A 23801-nucleotide genomic window follows, 5' to 3' on the forward strand; every position below is an offset into this window, starting at 1 on the left:
TTTTTAATTCTGTGAAAGCTGGGGCGTAGCTGGAGTTAGAAATACAGAAAGTAATTTGCAGGTGAAGGTAAAACACCCTTATAGGAAACGCAGCATGTTATTTACTTGTTTATTACTTGGAAACAGGTTCTATTTAGGGCTGTTAATTAATCTACATTAGTGTGCATGAATAATGAGCACCTCTGCTTCATCTGCAAAGAGCAGAATTTCCCAGTGGCCACTTTAATTTCTCTTCCTGTTCCGAAATGTCGTCCACGGCCTTCTCGTCTGCCATGATGAGGCCAGTCTCAGGGTGGAGGAGGTAGCCTCCAAGCTGGTAATTTTTCCCTCCCCTCCCTGTTCACACTTCTTCTATTCCCCACTCTGGCCTCTTACCTCTTCTCCTGGTGCCTCTTCCACTTTCATTTTCTCCCCTGGTCCACTCTCTACTCTCATCAGATTCCTTCTCTAGACTTTTACCTTTTCCATCACCTCCCAGCTTCTTACGTCACTCTCCGTTTCCCTACCCAACTAATTTCACTTATCACCTTTTAGCTTGTCTTCTTTTACCCTACCCCACCTTTTTATTCTGGCATCTTCCTCCTTCCTTTCCAGTCCTTTAGGTCTTGGCCCAAAACGTCAACTGTTTATTCATTACCATAGATGCAGCCTTTCCTGCAGGTTCCTCCAGCATTTTGTGTGTTGCTCCGGATTTCCAGCATCTGCAGAATTGCTTGTGTTTATGAAATGCAAATTAATGATTCTTTTCTTGGGGAAAAAATTCAGATTACTTGTGCTTTTTAAAGAGGGAAAATTCAAAAATGAATGTTCTACGCCCTGTAATGAACACTGACATGATGAGTGGTTGTGAATATCTCCTGGAAAACTGGGGCAACAGCCCCGTGACTGTAGATCAAGTGACAGCAAGTGCATCCCATCACATCACCGCCCTGCTGGTTGTCAGGTAATGGCAAGCGCTCATGCGTTGGAAACCCTGTATGCTTTGGCTTCTTTTGGCATTCTTAATTTTTAAAACTATTACCAAAATGTTCCAACCGTTTGCTAGGATAAACAAACTTCCTTGCAGTTGTCCAATCTAACCATTCACCAACTTGAAAGCTTTACTTACACTGACATTAAATGTCCTTTGTTTTAAAAAAAAGATATTCCTTAACAGCATTTTGGTTTCTGCTCCCAAGAACGGCCTAAAAGCACAAACACTTGATGTACATCAGTAACTTTCCTCCTGTGACATGTTAAAGTATTTAATAACAAGATCTCTCAAACAACTGAACTGCACAGAGGTTATGATGGCAAGCAGTCTTCATTTAGTCATTCGAAAGTTCTGGTACTCTACTGTTGTCTAGCACAGTGATTAACTCAGTTATTTCAAACAATTGATCTAACTGCATTAATTAAATTTATTATTTAGTTTAGTTCCCTTGACCCATGGATTAAACACTTGTTCTTGAGTAAAATGTATTCATGTAGGTGTCAACTAGTAAATTACTACAAATAAAGAGTTTGTATTACATTAATAGGGATCCGAATTTACTCAAAGTGGCACAACAGTAAAGTAAGCTGCAACACACCCTGGCTGCATGATTTACTTACCCTGATAACAAAGCAAACTGGCTTTAAATTTTACTATCAATGTTTTATGATGGGATTTTATACCCATGATACCCAACGTTTCAGTATATGAGCAGAGAAAGGGTGAACATAATCAAAACAACAAACAGTTAGCATTTCTCTCTTTAATGTTTTATCGTGCTTGGAAGGTTGTTCGCCAAGCCTGGAGGTGAGGTCACAAACGTTTCGACACAGTTGAGGTGACGTCATCAATGCACAGTTTGTTGCCAAGTGCTCGTGTTAATACTGACACAATATAAACGCGAGCACTCGGCAGAAACAACACTCCATGGCGCACTCGACTGGTGACAAAACATTTGCCCCCTAACCTCCAGGCTCAGCAAACAACCCTACAAACAAGCAGTCAACCCAAATCTTCTTTCATTTCAATTGGTTTATCATGCAAACTGATAAAACTTTTAAAAGGTCCTTCTTACAAACTAGCATTTGATTACATTTCCTAAAGGCTCAGCAAAAAACAGCAAATCCTTTGAGGAAAAACATTTTAGGTTGCCTTGCCTGACAGCAGCCGCTTATGCCTTGTAATCAGCAAATAAATTTTTACTGTCTATATCAGTAATTTACGATAAAGACATAATCCTTAATGAGCACATTTATGCACAAGTTTTATTACAGCAATTTGGTTGAACAAAGTGATTTAGTATCAACTCTAATACTACCTAGCAGGAAAGATATGTAATCGTTTCTCAAATACTGTTCTATTTTATTCATCTATACATCTATATATTACATGTGCAGAAAAACCTTAATTATTTTCATTAGTTTGATCATCATTATTCAGAAGACCAACTCTAACAAAGTCAATGTTGTCACCACTGCAAAGAACAGACACACAAGGTTCAAGTCCTCCCCAGGTTACAGCAGAGTTCCATTCCAGTTAACTGTTTGCAACCCAGGTAGTGTGGAAGTTCGGAATGGCATAAGGCAGAAGATGCCTGCAGCAGCCTGCAAATGGTCTCCCAAACACCTGTTCATATGTACAGTGAGTACACATGTCAGACATTCGACCTGTAATACCAATGTACAAGAGATTCTGTAGAGGCTGGAAATCCAGACTAACACACCAAAATAAATGCTGAAGGAACTCAGCAGGCCAGGCAACATATATGGAAAAGAGTAAAGAATCGATGTTTTGAGCCGAGACCCTTCATCAAGACTGGCAAAAAAGAATTCAAATACAGTTCTGGTGCAGGAACTAGCTCCAAAACTGAATGAGGATCCAGCTTTGCAAGTACTAGAGATCTGAACATAGCTTTACTTTGATCTGCAAGATCTAGATAATAATTATAAACTTATCTGCTAATAATTCTATCTAATCAAGTGTTGATGAATGGTCACTGAGCTGAAACATTAATTCAGCTTCTCACTCCACGTGTTACCTGAACATCTCCAGCATTTTAGTTTCAAATTTCTACTATCAAAGTTCGTCGCTTTTCATTTAATCACTTAAGTTCTGTTGTAAAATTCCATGCTGAACAAAAACTTAACTTGAACACTACTGGTTGAGATACCAACTCTTGGATCCATCAGAGCAGATTCCCAACCTGAGGTCCACAGACCCCTTGGTTAATGGTGGGGATCCAAAGAATTAAAAAAAAGGGTTGGGAACCCCTGCATTACAGAGATACAGGTAGTTAGAAAATAAAGAATTCAAGTTGTAAAGAAAAGCAAATACATGATGAATTTAATCAGGTGTAGCCACACAACTATCTGCCTCAAATCTAAGAAATCCTAATAAAAACAATGGGGCACCACAGTGGCATAGCAGTTAGCGTGATGCTATTTCAGCTCGGGGTGTTGGGTTCGGAGTTTAATTCCAACACAATCTGTAAGAAGTTTGTAAGTCCTTCCTGTGAGTGCATTTCCTCCCACTGTTGAAATACATAACAGTTAACAGCCCATTGCAAGTTAACCTATGATTAGGAAAGGGTTAAATAGGTGAGCTGCTGGGCGGTGCAGTTGATTGGACTGGAAGAGTCTGTTCTACACTGTATAAAGAAATAAAATACTCCAAATGAACATACTCAGTTCATGGTTGGTTATATACCATAAATGATAGGAATTTATTCAAAGTTATACAACCAAGGAGTGCCAACAGGTGATGTGATAGAGGTGTACAAGATGATAAGAGGCAGATACAGTAGAGTGCCAGCATGTTTTTCCCAGGGCAGAGATGGCTCGTATGAGACGGCATAATTTTAAGGTAATTGGAAGAAAATATAGTGGGGGGAATGACGGGGGGGGGTGGGTGTGTGTGTATGTACATACATGTATACACACACACACACACACACACACACACACACACACACACACACACACACACACACACACACACACACACACACACACACACACACACACACACACACACACAGCGTCAGTAGTAGGTAGTGGTACAGATTGATACAACTAAGGACATAAAAGAGGTCCTTAGATTGGTATATTGATGGAAGTAAAATAGAGGGCGATGTGGCAGGGAACGAAAAGATTGATCCTGGAGTTGGTTAAACGTCTGGCACAAAATTGTGGGCTAAATGGTCTGTACTGTTCTATTTTAAGTGCAACAATGTGCAATTCAGTCCATCAGTACATTTCTGCAGAGAATTATTTTTCTACAACACATACAAACAAGCTGGATGAACTCAGCAGGTCGGGCAGCATCCATTGAAATGAGCAGTCAACGTTTCGGGCCGAGACCCTTCATCAGGACTAAAGAAGGAGGGGGCAGGGGTCCCATAAAGAAGGTGGGGGGAGGGTGGAAAACCAATCAGAGGAAAGATCAAGGGGTGGGGAGGGGAAGCAGGGAGGGGATAGGCAGGAGAGGTGAAGAAGGAATGTAAGGGGAAAGCACTATGGGTAGTAGAAGGTATTATCATGAGAGAGGTGATAGGCAGCTGGAAGACGAGGCAGAGTGAAACTGGGATGGGGGAAGGGAGAGGGAGGGAATTACCGGAAGTTGGAGAATTCGATGTTCATACCAAGGGACTGGAGACTACTCAGACGGTATATGAGGTGTTGCTCCTCCAACCTGAGTTTGGCCTCATCATGGCGGTAGAGGAGGCCATGTATGGACATATCCGAATGGGAATGTGAAGCAGAGTTGAAGTGAGTGGCAACTGGGAGATCCTGTCTGTTGTTGCAGACGGAGTGGAGGTGCTCGATGAAGTGGTCCCCCAATCTGCGTCGGGTCTCGTCGATGTAGAGGAGGCCGCACCAGGAGCACCGGATGCAATAGATTACCCTAACAGACTCACAAGTGAAGTGTTGCCTCACCTGGAAGGACTGTTTGGGGCCCTGAATGGTGGTAAGAGAGGAGGTGTAGGGACAGGTGTAGCACTTACACTTGCAGGGATAAGTACCAGGTGGGAGATCTGTGGGGAGGGACGTGTGGACCAGGCAGTCGTGGAGGGAACAATCCCTGCGAAAAGCAGAGAGGGGTAGAGAGGGAAAGATGTCCTTAGTGGTGGGGTCCTGTTGAAGGTAGCGGAAGTTGCGGAGGATAATATGCTGGATCTGGAGGCTGGTGGGGTGGTAGGTGAGGACAAGGGGAACACGGTCCCTGTTGTGGTGACGGGAGGATGGAGTGAGGGCCGAAGTGCAGGAAATGGAGGAGATGTGGGTAAGGGCATCGTTGATGGCATCTTCCCCTCTCTACTTAAGCTGAAATGGCGTAAAGCAAAAATCCATTAATTTATATAGGAAAAATTTTCGTAAAAGCGAAAATCCTCTTTGTAATGTGAAAACAGGTTACCAATGTGGAGTGACGTAAAGTGAACATTCGTAAAGCAGGGGACACCGATATAAAACAGAAAATTCTTTAACAATTTTGTAGGTTAGGCAACACAGGTGGAAAGTGAAACAAAAAATGTCATAGACCCATCACATTGACAGCTTCTCTTTCTACAGATGCTACCCAACCTGTTGAGCTTTCCTAGCATTTTCTGTTTACTTCAGATTTTCAGCATCTGCAGTTTTGGCTTTACTGATTTTCACAGTTCTAACACGTTCTTCTGCATTTCATTCTCCAACTGTCACCTGGAGAACCTTGGGGACCATTCTGTCACAAACACTCCACTTACTCTTTCCAGTAATCCCTTCATCTTAAAAACACACTTCTTTGCTCATTTCTCCCGCTCTGATGAACCGTCTGGGTGGCGATACATCTCTAACAAAGAAGGAGTAAGGTGCTCCTTCCCTCTGCTAGCCTGCAGGTCACCCATGGTAACAAGATGCAGCACCTGCTTAGCCCCGTCCACTCCCACCATAATCAGGGTTGCGTGAAGCCATGGGAGCAGGTTGGTGGATAGTTGTATGAGCAGCTGGTGCACACCACAAGTACATAGGTGGAATCAAAGGTTGAGAATCCAAAGTAGAATCGTCACTATTGACTTTTATCTCGTTCTTCTCAATTCTATTGTCAGGGTCAACAGGAAAGAAATATATTGGTATGCAACCACTGATGCCAGGCAGACAATCTCTGAAGATTATTGGTGATGGCTGGGGTCACCCATCTTGTAAGACACCGCCCAGAAGGCAAAGGCAAACCACTTCTGTAGAAAAATGTGCCAAGAACAATCATGGTCAAAGACCAGGATATCCTACTTTATATGACATGGCACACAATAATGATGAATGAATCAAGTGTCACTGAATTTCATTTCCCTCTCCACAGGTGCTGCCTCACCTGCTAAATATTAACAGCACCTGCTGCCTTCATTTGACAAAATCTACTCCTAACTCTTCTCCAGGTAGGGACTTCCCACTTGAACATGTAGGTAGTCTTTCCAAACAGTATGTCAATCCATCAAGCACTCTTAGCCCTAACTTTAACTGTCAATCATGAAATCAAAATAAGTTTACTGCATTAAAAGGATGTCTCAAAAATCCTGTACATGTTCATCAGAAGGAAAATGAGCCTTCAAGTACTGGAAACTAACCTGGACAAGTTGACATTTTATACTAGTTCAGAGTTGAAAGCAAATTTATTATCAAAGTACATATGTCACCATACAGTATACTACCCTGAGGGCATGTATGAGGTGTCCATAGAGGGTTGACTTCTCTGGTGAAGGGAGTCGTCATGTCGATTCTGGGCAACTCACTCTCCTTTGGTCCCCACCCGACACTCAGTGCTCACCTGTGGCTCCAAGTAGCTGTTTGCGTGCAACAGCAGCCTCACCCTGGTACACTGCTTCAATACGCAGGCTAAACCAGGTGAGGGAAGCTGGTGGCCTCGTATCCTGGTGGGACAGGGACATGCCTGTCCTAACATGTGAAGTCAGCTCCAGCAGACTGAGCACATGAGATCTACAGTGATATCCCACTGCCAAGATGGCAGTACTGCAATGCTTTCTGGAGAGCAAAGGGCATGACAAGGCCCAGAAGACATTATGCTCATCCACTGCAACCAAGGAAGACTCCAGTTTGAGTCACTTGTTTGTACCACTGGGCCCAGACTTCCGAGGCCCCAGTGCAGCGGCTTTTTAAACTTTGAAACTCTCCTGCATAGGTTTCCTGTCATCTCTGAACTCTGTGGACAACCACCACTAACCCAAGATTCGCTTTTTTGTGGGAGTTCACAGTGATTACAAAGAAACACAATAGTCAATGAAAAACACACACAAAGACGAACAAATACCTAATTGCAAAAGACAATACATTGCGCAAATGCAAAGAGAAAAGAAAAACAAAATAGTGATAAATAAGCAATAGAGTACGCGAGTTGTCAAGTTCTGAAAAGTGAATCTATAGGCAGAATGATAGGTTGAGCATCCAAAGTAGAATCATTGTTATTGACTTTTCTCTTGTTCTTCTCAATTCTACTGTAAGGATCAACAGAAGAGTTCTTTGTGGACTGATTTCTCAAGATTTGTGAGACACTGAGTGCCAGGTATCAATGAAGTATGGAATCTACCTCCTTTATACTAACAAATTGCCAGTGGTTGCATGAGAGCTACATTTGGATATAAACATCACTTTATCAATGGAAAAAACATGTTGAGGCTTCTTGCAGCTTTAAGAGGATTCCCTGTATGCCAGCCTTCAGCATTATTATGCAGAGCACCTATAGCACTTGACTTCATTATTGCTTCATTAATTGGTCTTGCAAAGTCCATAATAGTGCACAAACTAGTTAATTGAATTAGATAATATGGGATTCAGGTGAGTTCACTGTTGGCTTGCTGGAAATTACAACTCTAATTGTGTTATATACTGAAATACTTGCAAGCACTGAAGGCAGAAATGGAAACAGGCCAATGAATCCCTTGAGCCTTGAAACACAAAATGTAAAAATATAGATGTGTGTCAGTTGACCTCAACTGCTTTATGTGCTTATGATTTCCCCATGCAATCCTGTCTAAAAATGGAGAAAGTGGAACAATATCTAGTATTGCAAAATAGTGACTAAGCAATCAAATTCTAGGTATTATGGGGAGAAACCAACTAGTTTCTGCAGTAATTAGCTACATCAGAAAACTAAACCAAACATGTTGTATCAATTATATACAAATGCTTTCTAATTTTCCCCACTGTCATTGTGTTAATTATACAATCTTTCTCAATTTAATTCTGTTGTAGATGCCTTCCGATTTTTAAATGGTTTCAGTGGCTCCAAAAGCAGAGTGAATGAGTGTGAGTGTGATTTTAATTGTAAGACAAAAGTATCCCTTTGTGACCTGAACCAGATATTGATGTCTTTCGTGTGCACACTTCAATTTCTCAGAATATGGAATAAGCAGGGATTAGTGAGAAAGGGCTGCGACAAATGAGTCAATTGTTATACTTCACCACGAAATGATCTCAGGAACAGCAGTTGTGATCAAATTTCATTAATCCAATCAATCAGCACAACTTAACCTTGCAAAATAACGAATATGTCACTCTCACGGCAGCAATGGATCATTTTAATTGACCCAGGCATCGTGACTTCCAACTGTCCTCCAGTTGTGCTACTTCTTTGTCTTTTCAGGCATAGTGCTTCCTCATTTACAAACCTGCCTGCATCCTTCTGTGTCTTTAAACAGCAGGAGATAAGACACCCGAACAGTATATTGCAGAACAGTGCAATATAATAGGCAGAAACTGTTTACCAGTCATTGAAGGCAGGAGATCATGTACTCAAAGGTCATAGTTAATGTTAAAAATTTACTTGCCTAGTCCCTCAAAATTCTTATCCATTGATTAACTAGTGGGGAAAAAAACAACAGGAAATCTGCAGATGCTGGAAATCCAAGCAACCTACAGGAAAATGCTGGAGGAACCCAGCAGGCCAGGCAGCACGTATGGAAAAAAAGTAAAGTCGACTTTTCAGGCAGAGACACTTACACAGATTTTTTTTTACATTGTGGGAGGAGTGTAGGACTGTTGAGGGAAGGGGTGAGTCATAGTGAATGAGAGAAAAATTCCAGAAGTGTCTGCAAGGGAGAAGAGTTATAATTTTACTTTAAGTACTATTATTTTATTTGTATGATATTATTACAATTACTTTCTAGCTCTGATGAAGAGTCACTGATCTGAAACGTTTCTTTCCACAGATGCTGTCTGACTTGCTGAGATTTGAGGTGGCATGACAGTTGGTTAGCACAACACTTTACAGTACCAGTGACACGGGTTCAATTCCCGCTACTGCCTACAAGGAGTTTGTACATTCTTCCCATGACGGCATGGGTTCCCTCTAGGTGCTCTGGTTTCCTCTCACAGTCTAAAGATGTCCCAGTTGGTAGGTTAACTGGTTATTATAAATTGTTGCATGATTAGACTAGGGTTAAATCTGGGGTTGCTGGGTCATACAGCAGGAAGGGGTGGAAGGGCCTATTCCACGCTCTATTTCAATAAATAAATATATAAATAAAATTTCCACAGCGTTTTCTGTTACTTCAGATTTCCAGCAGGTGCAGTTTTTGTTTGTTTATACCTTATTAATCCTTTTGTTACGATTAATCCACTGAGCAAAATAGCTTCTCTATATTAATTAATCTTTTAATGTATCATTTAAATCACCCACAGCTCACCCTGAACTCAAAAGTATATTACACAGTTTTCACAATTTGACATCTGTGAATGTGACAAAATAGAACAGTAGGAGACTTCTATTTAATGAAATAATACCTGCTTGTTCTGGATTTCCCCAAGAGCTAAAATAGCATCTTAGTATTTATCCTTTCAAGTCCAATGAGGGTTGAACATATTTTGAGAACACCACCTCTAATTTTCCAAACTTCAATGAGTACGGGTCAACCCTGCTCAAAGGTACAGTATCAATCTGAAATTAATCTGCATTTGTGCTTCTTTTAAGCCTATTCCCAAACCCAGATGCAATGAGGTCAGTGAAGATTCTGTTTAAATGAAGTACTAGTTTTACATTCCAACCCTTGGGATACAATAATTAGCATTTCGGTAGTCCTTCCAATTACTTCTTGCATTTGCTGCTACTCAATTTTCGCTAATCTCTTATACTACATGAACATTGCCAAAAGACCAGCATTTATTGCAGATCTCTGAATGCCTTAGTAAGGACAGGCAGCAACGCTTTGCCACAATTATTCTCAACACTGGTGCTCCACAGGTTGCATCCTTAGCCCCTGACTTACAACCTATACACTCACGACTAAGTGATTAAATTCTGCTCTAACTCCACCTAAAAGTTTGAAGTGATACCACCATAGTGGCTCATAACTCAAATAAAAATGAGTTGGATTACGTGAAGAAAAGAGCCTTGTCATGTTTTGTCATGACAAAAACTTTTCCCTTAATGTCAGCAAAACAAAAGAGTTGCTTTTTGAATTCCAGAAAGGGGCAGTGCGCATGTTCCTATCTACATCAGCTATGCTGAGCTTGAGGGGTTTGAGAACTTCAAGGTCCCAAGAGTGAAAATTGCTTGTTCTGGCCCCATAATATTAACCATGTAACAATTACAGCACGGAAACAGGCCATCTCGGCCCTTCTAGTCTGTGCCAAATGCTTACTCTCACCTAGTCCCACCGACCTGCACTCAGCCCATAACCCTTCATTCCTTTCCTATCCAGATACCTATCTAATTTTTTAAAAAAATGACAAACACCATAACACCATTTTAAACACCATAACCAATGTCTCCATTTCCTCAGGATGCTAAAATCCATTGGCATGTCCCCCAACCAATTTTTAAAATCCATGCACCATAGAAAGCATCTTATACAGATGATATGGATGCAACTGTTCTGCCCATAACTAGAAGAAACTGCAGAGAGTTGTGGACTGAGCTCAGCACATCATGGAAACCTGCCTCCTGTCTATGGCCTCAGTCTGTACTTCGCTGCCTCAGCGAAGCAGTTAGCATAATCAAAGACAACACCCACTCAGAAATTCCCTCTTCTTTCCTCTCCCATCAAAAACTGAAACCACCAGGCTCCAGGACAGCTTCTACCCTGCTGTTACAAGAACACTGAAAGCAACCCTGGTATGATAAGATGGACTTTAGACATTAAAAATCTACCTCATTATGATCTTATACTTTATTGTTGACCTGCAAAAGGGTCTTGGCCCGAAACATCGAGTGTACTTCTTCCTAGAGATGCTGCCTGGCCTGCTGCGTTCCACCAGCATTTTGTGTGTGTTGCCTGTACTTTCTCTGTAGTTGTTATACTTTATTCTACATTGTTATTGTTTTTCCCTTGGACTGTGTAATGAATTGATTTGTATGTACAGTAAGCAAGGGAAGTCTTCACTGTACCTTGGTACATGTTAAAGTAATAAACCATTTCTATTGAATAAATAAACTAATTATTGAATACTATTTTTTTTTCAATATTTATTGAACTATTGAATAATAAACTATTGAACAGCAATAGTTCACCAGGCAAAGTGATTCAATTGGAATTCTGCAAAGGCAAAATCATGAAACATGACCAAAATAAAAAAAATGATACAGGTTAGATGGCAGTTGTCGTCTCTGAACCACAGTCAAATTTTACCAGAGTTCCTCAATAATCCTTGCAATGGACAGAAATGCAATTACAAACGACACAGGAACATACCAGGTCAGTGGTGCCCAGCATGGGGCAAGGGGTCTAAGAGACTTTACAAAAGGGAAGAGAGTTGGTTCACAAAAATTAAAATGAAAAAGTAAACAAGGAGTCAACAATCTGGCTACTCCACTTGGACATCTACAGAGTTCACAAACTTTCTAACCGTAAATACAGACTGCATGTGAAAAATAGCTCTTGAAATGGCCACCAGCTGACTGTTGAAAGAGAGATCTTCTTCAGATAAATTCAGATTATCTTCACATTAGCCATTACTGTTTGGTATCATGCAGCATCCTTCAGCAATTTGCAAAAACTACTGCAAACTGTCAGCTGAGCAGACAAGGTCATTGGCTGCAGGCTACCATCACTGCAGGACTTGCATGTGTCCAGGACAAAGAAACAGGCAGAGAAAGATCACTGGGAATACTGCCCACCTGCAAACTGCCTTTTCCAAAAGCTCCCGTCTGGAAAGTGCTATGAGGCTATTAAAACACAAACTTCACCATCTTAAAAGCTTCTTCCCCCAGGCAGTTAATCTGATCCACCATTTTAGTTAGTCACCCCACCCCCACTTTCAATTGCCTTAGTTACTGCACTGTAAACACGTTAAGCAACTTCTTATAAATGCTGTTTACATTGTATTTATATATTTATGCATATTTTATTCTATATCCATACTTTAACTTCTAACTTTTTTATATAATTCTTTATCATTGTTGAATGTTGTTTTTGGTTGTATACTGCACTCTGATCAACACACCTGATTAATATGGCAAATAAAGTTGTTCCTTGATGAACATTTAAATAATGCTATACGAGGTCAACTTACCTGGATGAGTTTATAAAAATACGCATATTGGCGAGCTGTGTTTTTATACTGACTAAAGACGTCATGGATGGCTTGTGTTGACTGGAGGTAACGAACTTCTTCCTCTTCGAAGTATAAAGGGGTATGATACTCCATAGGTAAAGTCTTAATGTAGGGCAACCAGAAGGAATCAGGATTCAATCGTTCACAAAGCAGGTGAAATGCTAGAGTGATATTTCCCATGGCTTGCAGAATCCGGTCCTGGGAATACACTGGTCCTAGACATCAAGTAAAGTAAAAAGTTCAGGCTGGTTTCAATTCTCTATTAAGAAAGCCATTACCTAAGCTCCAAGATTTCCCCCATAAGACATAAGAGCAAAATTAGGTCATTCAGTCCATCAAGTTTGCTCCGCTATTCCATTATGGCTGATTCATTAACCACTTCAGCCCCATTCAGCTGCCTTCTCCCGGAAACCTTTGACGCCCTGACTAATCAAAAACCTATCAGCATCTATACTTTAAATACACCCAATGACTTGGCCTCCACAGCCATCTATGGTAATGAATTTCACAGATTAACCATCCTCTGACTAAAGCAGGGGTTTCCAAGCACGGAACAAACAAGAGAAAATCTGCAAATGCTGGAAATCCGAGCAACACACACAAAATGCTGGAGGAACATCAACTATTTTCTTTTCCTAGATGCTGCCTGGCCTGCTGAGTTCCTCCAGCATTTTGTGTGTGTGTTTCCAAGCGGGGGCCCACGGAACCCTTGTTTAATAGTATCCACCCATGGTATGAAACAGGTTGGGTACTCCTGGACTAAAGAAATTACCACTGGGGAAAAATATGTAGAAAGCTAGTTTTTTAAAAAAAAATTTAGGTGCTGCAGTCTGAGCATGACATGTGTTAGAAACCACTAAGAGTATGAAAGTTTAGAGGGATGTTTCATTTCCACATTACCCATCAATAAGATGTACTCAAGTCTCAATTTAAGAAATCATTTCTTAGAAGGAAAACAAAAATGGTTTCAGAATCCGAAAGAGCTTTATTTACAGTATTTCCAACTGCATCATCATCTCATACACAGGAATTGCAAGGCACATGACCACAAGTCCCTAGAAAGGATTGCTGAGAGGATTACAGTGTCTCTTTCACCCATCCAAGATATTTATTAGGAAAACTGCATATGCAAGGTCCTTATCATTGTCAATGATTCCTCCCAATATACCACAATTTCTTACTCTAACATCAAGTAGGAGGAATCATAGAATTAAGACAAGGACTGTTTGGACTGGAAACAGCTTCTTCCCCCAGGCTATGAAACCACTCATCTCCCTGCTACCACCCATGTCTCATCATGTATGAAGCACCAATACACTGTTCACTTCTTAAATTGCACTGTAAATGCAACTTAAAGGCGGTGTCATTCTTTGGGACGGCATGTTAGCATAGTGGTTAGCACAACGCTTTACAGTACCAGCGACCCCTGTTCAATTCCCACTGCAACTTGTAAGGAGTTTGTCTGTTCTCTCTGTGACTGTGTGGGTTTCCTCCCACAGTCCTGAGAGATACCAGCTTATAGATTAACTGGTCATTGTAAATTGTCCTGTGATTAGGTTAGGATTATATTGAGGGTCTGCTGGGCAACGTGGTTCGAAGGGTCGGAGGAGCCTATTTCTGAGGTTCATCTCAATAAGTAAATAAATTATCTGGAATGGTTTCAGTTTCTTGGACTTGTTATTAGATTGACAGCTTTCAGGCAGTGTGGGTGGGGTTGTTATACAACAGGAATTCAGGGATACTGGTGAATGAAATGATGATCTAGCCATTTAAATTTCTATTATATATCAAAAAGGCCTGCTTCACATTTCAATAAATGGGGCAGCATATGCTGTTCTTTACTAATAATTAAATGATTTAACTATTTGAGTTCCACTCTCATTTTTATTTCTGCAATGTTATCAATATTGCGGTCTCTCAGCAGGAGTTACAATTCTGAATGGAAAGGTCAGTCTTCTCAGTGTTTATTCCCAGAGCGGATCTACTCTCTGACAACTGAAAAAAACTTTATCCATGGAGGACACTTGAGACCTCACCCAACTAATTCAGTAAAACCAAAAAGATTCACCTTTTTAAAATCTCTAGTGAAAAGGAAAAAAAAACAATTATTCAGTCAATAAATATTAATTTATGGCATCTAAAAGTGAATTGAATAGGCACTAGAGGGAAAATAATTTATAGGGCTATGGAGTAAGAAGTGGAAATCCTCTACTGGTTGTTTTCCTAAACTTGGAGCTGGCACAGATTTGACAGGTTGAATGACTGATAATATACACAATTTTAGAGCTGCGGGGGTAAATGTAATTCCACATAATAGTTTCAATAGGGTTAAAATAATAAAATACCAAAGTAAAGTTTTAGAGAATTACACACTCGTCAGAACAGCTATGGAAATCTAGCTGATGCCAATAATTTAATTTTAAAATCCATAACATTAAATTTTCTACACGAGTGAAATTAACACACTTCATCTTTATTTACACACAAATGCTACAAAAACCCAAGGGGAATGCAGGCAGGTGTTAAAATTTGGAATTTAAAAAACTACTGCAGGAGCTGAAAGGGTTATGGAGAGCTATGTTCCAGGTGCAGGTCTATGGAACGAGGCAGATTAATGTTTTGGTGCAGACCAGATGTGCCAAAGGGCCTGTTTCTGTGCCGTAGTGAATCCTGGCTTTCAAAGATGCTTTAACTGATTGATGCCTCAATGTTAGCCACTTCATGAAAACTACTTTCAACAAATTTCAAAGATCAGCTTATATTTAGATAACATCAGATGTACTTGGAATACCTTTGAAGTATTCTCACCTAGCAATGCAAATGCTGTTGTGCAGGAAAATATGGTCTATCAATTGGGGTATGGGAAGTTTCTACAAACAACACATGAATTGCCTTTGCTAAAAACAATATTGCCATGGCCATAGCTCTTTAAACAAGATTTTACAATGGTATTCTCACTCACCCTGGCTAAGACACCCCAAATTAGCTTTAAGCATAGGAGGAATGCCTGGAACTTGAATGCAGGAGCCATCTTTCTCCTAATACATAAAGTCTTTTGGATTCACCAAGTCAAAAGCCAACCAACAAGTACCTGTACCTATATGCACTAATCCTATTTATTCTCATTTATTCCCAGATGATCCAGTTTCTTCCCATGTCCCATGACTCCAAGGGAACTGGAGCACCCAGGGTAAACCCCACAAGAATGTTCAAACTCCATACAGACAGCAAGATACAAAAGCCTGAAAGCACATACCACCTGGCTCAAGAACACAACTTCTATGCCACTGTTATGAAACTACTGAAATGTTGTCTAGTACAATAAGATTGTCGCTTGACCTTACCATCTACCACATTATGTCACTGCACCTTACTGTTGCACTGCACTGAACTCTCTCTGACACCTCCTTCTGCATTATGTTATTGCTTTCCTTTGTACTACCTCAATGCACTGTTGCAATGAAATGATCTGTATGGATGGCGTGCAAGACGAAGTTTTACACTGTAACTTGGTGCACATGACAATAACAAACATTTACCCTCAAGCAAGATTGAACAAGTTAGTGGTGCATTGGAATGGCCTATGGTGGAACAGACCTGGAAAGCTATTACACAGCAACATCAACTTAATAAACACCAACTATTCTGCGTGAAGTGCTGACATTGGAGAGGGTTCAAAGGTGGGTCAGGAAAAAAAGATTTTGGGAAAGGCTTGTCACACGAGGTGCGTTTGATGGCTCTGGGCCTGTACTCACTGGAATTGAGAAGACTGAAGGGTGAACTCATTGAAACCCATCGAATGTTGAAAGTCCTAGAGACAGTGGATGTGGAGAGGATGTTTCTTATGATGGTGGGATCCCAAAAGCAGAGGACGCAGCCTCAGAATAAAGGGGTGTCCTTTTAGAACAGAGAGGAGTCGGAATTTCTTTAGCCAGAGACTAGGGAATTTGTGGAATTCATTGCTACGGACGACTGTGGATGCCAAGTCTTTAGGTATACTTAAGGCAAAGGTTGATTAGTCAGAGCATGAATGGATACAGGAAGAAGGCAGCAGATTAGGTCTAGGAGGGAAAATGGACCAGCCATGATGAAATGGCAGATCAGATTCAATGAGCCAAATAGTCTAATTCTGGCCTGAAATCTTATGGTCTAATCTCTCACCTAACCAACCAAGATAGAGGGTAGAGGCAAAATCTCTTGGACTAACTTCCAATTAATATGTACTTCAAAAATGACTAAACATCTGAAAAGAGTGAATCACAGGTAATCATAGGAAAATTTATTTACATTAGTAAATTATGACCTACCTAGTACAGAATTTTTAGCAGATTCAACAGTCATCAGCATTTTCCGAGGGATCCACAGAAAAAGTTCTTCTGCCTGAAAACAAAGAATCACGTCACCATGGTTGTACTGATAAATGTACAAGTAAATTGCTAATCATGTTATACTACCTACAGTCAACAAATCAAAAGCTCAAAATAGAAGCAAAACTAAAAGCACATCATAGCAAGCATATGCAATTAATTCTTACCAAAAGCATAAGCTTTTAGCAACAACTACATACATGCTTTTGCATATCTTTGGAAAATAGAAGTGTGGCACTAAATTGCTGCTTTCACCAACTGTCACCTTCAATATGTGACAGGAGTAAATCCATTCTAACTGCTTTCAAAGTCTAGCTGGAATAGTAGAGGAAAGCAAATTCCTATTTTACATACAACTGTTTTTCATTTTGTGTGATACGGCTTTCTATTAATAACAAATAGGTGCTGCCTTACTCAGCATTTATATAGTGCTGGTTTAGTTCCTACTTTATTTGCATAACCTCAACCAGGCTTTGACTTCTCTAGGCAAGTTTGCTAATTTGATGTGTTACATGATAACCACTGGAACCTGGTGCTCCACCATGTCGCCATTTTAGGATGTGAGAGATAGATCGGCAGGTTGAGTCGCAACAACAACCTCCAACTCAACAACAGCAAGGTCATGGAAAACTGAAGTTCACAGTGGGAAGGGGAAAATCAAGAAAACACACACCAACCCTCATTGCAGTGCTAAGGGTCAACATCTTAGAGTAGCTATCCTGGGACTAACACATTGATGCAATCATGAAGAAGGAACGACAACAGCTCTACGTCATTAGAAGTTTGAGATTGTCAAAGACTCTTGCAAATGCCAATAGATGTATGGTCAAGGGTATTCTGTCAGGTTACATCACAGCCTGGTGTGCATATGATCACAAAAGACTACAGAGGGTTGTAGACACAGCCAGTTCCATCATGGGTACAAATCTCCTTGTTATGTTTTGTAACTCCAGAAACTAACCGAAAGAAAAACACAGAAACTGGGATGGTGCTCTAATCAATTGTCTTTCAGTGAGGTGCTCACATTAAACAGTGGCATGATGACATATGCCCTTCACACATTTTCTTACATATAACACTTGATGAATTCTGTAAACAAAGAATGTTTTATCAAACAATATATTTACAATATTACTCAAATATTAAATACACTACACTCCCCAAGATCAAGACAGTGGAATCCATCACTAAGGACCCTCACCATCCAGACATGTCCTTTACTTGTTACTACCATGGGGGAGGAAGTACAGGGGGCTGAACATACATTGTCAATAATCTAGAAACAGCTTCTGCCATCAAATTTATGAAAAGTCCATCAACACTACCCATTCGTTACATTTTTGTTTGCACAGTTTTGTAATTTATAGTAATTTTGTGCTTGCCCTGTTCTGCATCTGCAAAACAACACATTTTATGTCATATAAGACAATGATAATAAATCGGATTCATATTCTGAGTTTCCCCCATAACTCAGAAACAAAGTCTGTTATTCAAATAAAAGAAAATGATTTAGTACCTGTGAGCCAAGATTTCATCTGGCACTTCTCAAATACAAGGGTTCATCTTCAGTAACATCAACTACTTTGCCTGAGCCGTGCACAATCAGATCCAACCAGAAACATAATCGAAAATTGGAACCCAAATTCACCACTCCAGAAAAGCAAATTGAAAGAGGGCACAATGCATGACAAGGAGTTGTTGAGGTTTGAGCTTATAGGATCAAGTATGTTCAAAAGGGTAACCCAAGAATCTTAGCCAATATTAGTACTCTTTTCTTATCACTGTGTAACGCTGTGTTCAGGTTTCTGGGGATCAACATCGCCAAGGAGCTCTCTTGGTCCATCAACACAACCTCAATAGTAGGGCAAGTGCTTAAGAAGAGCTAGTCTGCCCCAAAAATTGCGGGCAATTTTTTTTAAAAATCAATATTTATCTATTTTTTCTTCATAGAATAACTATAGCATAATACAGGCCCTTCGGCCCACAATGCTGTGCTCAAAAGGCCAAGCCTTTTCTCCTTGGACCTGACAGAGGTGTATTAGATGATGAGAGGCATTGATTGTGTGGATAGTCAGAGGGTTTTTCCCAGCGCTGAAATGGCTAACTCGAGAGGGTACAGTTCTAAGGTGCTTGGAAGTAGGTACAGAGATGTCAGGGATGAGTTGTTTTTTCGTACACGCAGAGAGTGGTGAGTGCGTGGAATGGGCTGCCAGCGACGGTAGTGGAGGCGGATATGATAGGGTCTTTTAAGAGAGTCCTGGATAGGTACATGGAGCTTAGAAAAATAGAGGGCTATGGGTAATCCTAGGAAATTTCTAAAGTAAGTACATGTTTGGCACAGCACTGTGGGTCAAAGGGCCTGTATTGTGCTGTAGTTATTCTATGAATAAATAAATATCAATAAAAATTTGCCAGCAATTTTTGGGGCAGATTAACTCTCCTGAAGCACTTGCCCTACTATCGAGGTCGTGTTGATGGACCAAGAGATCTCCTTGGTGATGTTGATCCCCAAAAACTTGAAGACAGCATTTCACAGTGATATGTGATGGAGAGCACACTAACACATGGAATGAGTGTGGTACTTCAGCTGCAGCAAGACAGATTACAAAGCCTCCAATGGGTGATTTGGATAGCTCAGCACATCATTGGGACTCAACTACCGGACCAGAAGATAATCTACACCTCTCGGTGCCTACAGGGCACTCATAACATCATTAAGCACCCATTCCATCCTGGACTCTGTCTGTACAATCTCCTGCCATCTGGTAGGAAATACAGAAACATCTTAGTATAGACAGCAAGTCTGAAAAACAGCTTCTCCCAAGGACCGTTGTGCAGCTGAGTAACGTTAAACCCCAGCTTGCCAATGGCCTTCTAGTGTTATGGACTATTGAAGTCACTTGTTGCATGTAAATATGGGAATTTCTTTCAAATTAAGCCTTACTGCATGCACTGGAAATATCGGCATTGCACAGACTGGAGTAGCACTGCAGTCTCATTGTCCAGAGTAATGACAATAAAGTTCTGTTGTATTCTACCTCACCCTAAAGTCGTTTTAATTAACACAGTAGTTAGGTCAATTATCATTTGAATTGTCAGAACGGGCAGGAAGAGAAAAGATTTGTTATAAAACATAGAGCAGTACAGCACATGAACAGGCCATTCAGCCCACAACGTCATACCGAACCAGCTAAAAAGCAAATCAAAAACACCCAAACACTAATCCCTCCAACTTCATTACAACCATGTGCCTATGCAAATGTCTCTTAAAAGCCTCTAATATATTTGCCTCTACCACCATACCAGGCATCCACTTCTCTGACTAAAACACTTACCTATCACATCCCCTTTGAATCTACCCCCTCTCACCTTCAATGTATGCCCTGTAGTATTAGATATTTCAACCCTGGGAAACAGATACTCTCTGTCCACTATCAAAGCCTCTCAAAATCCTGTAAATCTCTATCAGATCTCTCCTCATCCTCCGGCACTCCAGAGAAAAGAACCCAAGTTTATTGGCCTCTTGTGATAGCACATGCCCTCTAAATCCCGGTAACCTCTTATGCATCAGCTCTAAAGCTTCAACATCCTTCTTATAGTGGGTGACCAGAACTGTATGCAATACTCCAGATGTGGCCTAACCAGAGCTTTATAAAGTTGCAACATAACCTCTTGACTTTTGAACTCAATGCCTCAACAAATAAAAGCAAGCATTCTGTAAGCCTTTTTAACCACCTTATTGACCTGTGTAGCCACTTTCAAAGAGATGAGAACTTGGACCCCAAGATCTCTCTGCTCAGCAATGCTGTTCAGGATTTTGCCCAACCAAGGTGCAACACCTCACATTTATCTGGGTTAAACTCCAGTTGCCATTTCTCTGTCCATATCTGCAACTGATCTATATCAAGCTGCATTCTTTGCAAGTCTTTTACACTAACCACAGCTCCACCAATCTTGGTATCATCTGCAAACTTACTTACCCACCCATCTACATTTTCATCCAAGTCATTTATATACATTACAAACAGCAGAGGTCCCAGCACAGAGCCCTGCAGAACTCCATTAATTACAGACCTCCAACTCAAATAAGTCCCTTCCACCACTACCTTAGTCTTCCATGCGCAAATCAGTTCTGAATCCAAACAGCCAATTCTCGGTAGATCCCATGTATCTGAATCTTCTGGATTGGCCGCCCATGAGGGACTTTGTCAAACACCTTACTAAAATCCATTTAGATAACATCCACTGCCTTATCCTCATCAATCTCTCTCGCCACCTTGTCAAAAAGAAATTCTGTCCCATGCACTAAGGTGATCCCAGTTTATATTAGGGAAGTTGAAATCCCCCATGACAACAACCCAATTATTTTTCCATACTTCCTTAATCTGATTACATATCTGTTCCACCATGTCCTGCTGTTATTAGGGGTCTGCAGTACAATCCCATCAGTGTGGTTGCACCCTTCCTATTCCTGAGTTCTATCCAAATGGGACTCAGTGTCTGACCCCTCCATTATGTCTCCCGAGTACAGCTGTGATATTGATCCTGATTAGTAGTGCAACTCCACCCCCGCCCCCATGTTCTACGTCTCCCTATGTCTTTTCAAAAGCTTTGAAAACCTGGTACATTAACCACCCATTCCAGCCACTCTCTCAATCAAGTTTCAGTAATAGCTACAGTATCGTAGTTCCACATACTCATCCATGCTCAAAGTTCATCACCCTTACCAATAACACTCCTAGCATTAAAATATACACACTTCAAACTAACCGACCCAACATACCTGTTATTTCAACTTTTCCTTTCAACACTTTCCCTGACATGCAACTTCCGATCTGATCCTTCCCTTAATGACCCGGTGCTCTGGTTCCCAGCCTCCTGCAAAACTAGTTTAAACTCCCCTGAGTAGCATCAGCAAACCTCGCAGCCAGGATATTGGCTCCCTTCCAGTTCAGGTGTAACTCAACCCTCCTGTGCTGATCACCCCTTCCCCAGAACATTTCCAATGATCTAAGAACTTGAAACCTTGCCCCTTGCACCATTTCCTCAGCCACTCATGCACCTCTGCTACTGCCCGATTCCTATATGCACCAGCCCATGGCAGAGGGAGCAATCCAGAATAATTACTTACACTGCCTTTCTGCCTTGTTAACAAATATCAAGCAGAACACATTGTGACTGTAGGAACACGCACGAAATGCTGGAGGAACTCAACAGGCCAGGCAGCATTTATGGAGAAAAGGTACAGTTGACATTTCAGGCCAAGACTGTGGTCCTGCCAAAGGGTCTTGGCCTGAAATGCCAACTATACTTCCCCCCATTGATGCTGCCTGGCCTGCTGAGTTCCACTAGCATTTTGTGTGTGTTGCTTGGATTTCCAACATCTGCAGATTTTCTCTTGTTTGTGTTGTGACTGTAGGAGTTGGCTTGATTATACATTTCTGATTGGCTAATTCACTATGCAACATGTTTGAGCATGTATTCATTCATACAAGTAATGGATTGCTCGACATTTGGTTCATGTGAAAATATTTTACCAAATTTGCAAACTAGTCCAGTTGATTGTTCTTCGCTAGCTCAACCAAGGGAGGACATGAACTCTCAGCAGTAAGTTACAAAATTAAATTTAAACAGTCCAATCAGAAACTTTGGATCAGGAGCAGGTACAGGACCCACACTCTGTTTTAGGAACAGCTTCTTCCTCCCTGCTATCAAATTTTTCAACAGTCCATAAACACTACCTCTCTATTCCTGTTCTGCACTATATATTTATGTATGCATTTTATCTTGCAGTAATATACGTCTTGCATTGCAATGCTGCCACAAAACAAATTTCATGACATATGTCAATCATAATGAGCCAGATTCTGATTTCAGTTGAAATATCCACACCTTTCAATTCTTCCCAACACCTACACACCAAGATGTATTTAAAAGCCAATTTCTACAACTTTGAAGGATGAAAAGGAACTTTTGTGAAAAAATGTGAGAAAGAAAAACTATTCACTTTTCCGATGACTACCATTTCATCAGAGACAAATATGAGAAAAGGCCATTGACCTGATGAATTATAAACACAGGGGATTCTGCAGGTGCTGGAAATCTGCTTAAATTTTGCAAGTTGGTCCTATTTTCCCTCTGTCCTCAGCTGCCGCATGTCTTGAGTACATCTAACATTTCCTTCTTTTATTTTTAGACTTCCAGCAATGGGAATAGATTACTTACAAGAGCAAAATATTAGATTATGACGTTATGCAAATTATAGTACTGTTAAGTAATATCATGGTGACAAAGGTATATTTCAAGGAATTAAAGGAGATGTGCAGTACAATGTTTTTCTTTTGGTGGGTGCCCGGAATGCACTGCCAGGGGTAGCAGTGGAGGCGATAAAGGAGTTAAAGAGACTCTTAGGTACATTGTGCAAGCAGAAGGAATAAGTAAGATTAGGTATTTAATTCTCACCTGCGTATTACTTCCCCCTGGTCCTCTACTCCTTCCCTTTCTCCTATTGCCCACTCTGCTCTCCTAGCAGATCCTTTCTTGTTTGGCTCTTGACCTTTCCCACTCACCTGGCTTCACCCATCACATTCCAGCTAGACTCTTTCCCCTCCCCCTACCTTTTTATTCTGGCAAATTCCCCTTTCCATTTCAGTCATGAAGAAGGGTCTTGGCCCGAAACATTGACTGTTTACTCTTTCCCCAGGGATGCTGCCTGACCTGAGTTCCTTCAGCATTCTCTGTGTTGCTAGGCATTTGTTAGCTCAGCACAAGCGTGTGAGATGTAGGACCTGTTTTTGCACTGTACTGTTTAAAGTTTTAAAGCATGTAACAAAATTTTAGCAATGTGACACAAACAAGAGAAATCTGCGGGTGCTGGAAATCAAAGTAACACACACAAAATGCTGGAGGAACTCAGCAGGC

At 40.8% G+C, this 23801-nt stretch overlaps 1 protein-coding gene across 6 annotated transcripts in view; it reads right to left on the reverse strand.

Moving 5' to 3' along the window:
* Positions 1 to 23801, reverse strand: part of setd3 (SET domain containing 3, actin histidine methyltransferase) — a 156170-nt gene that overhangs the window by 97775 nt on the left and 34594 nt on the right. For all 6 annotated transcript variants that reach the window (XM_073039207.1, XM_073039202.1, XM_073039203.1 and 3 more), the window contains exons 5-6: positions 16821 to 16893; positions 12472 to 12728 (exon numbers count right to left, since the gene is read on the reverse strand). In XM_073039207.1, coding sequence (XP_072895308.1) covers positions 12472 to 12728; positions 16821 to 16893 — 330 coding nt within the window. The remainder of the gene's footprint in view (positions 1 to 12471; positions 12729 to 16820; positions 16894 to 23801) is intronic.

This window comes from Hemitrygon akajei, chromosome 3 (genome assembly GCF_048418815.1).
Source record: "Hemitrygon akajei chromosome 3, sHemAka1.3, whole genome shotgun sequence".
Lineage (NCBI taxonomy): Eukaryota > Metazoa > Chordata > Chondrichthyes > Myliobatiformes > Dasyatidae > Hemitrygon > Hemitrygon akajei.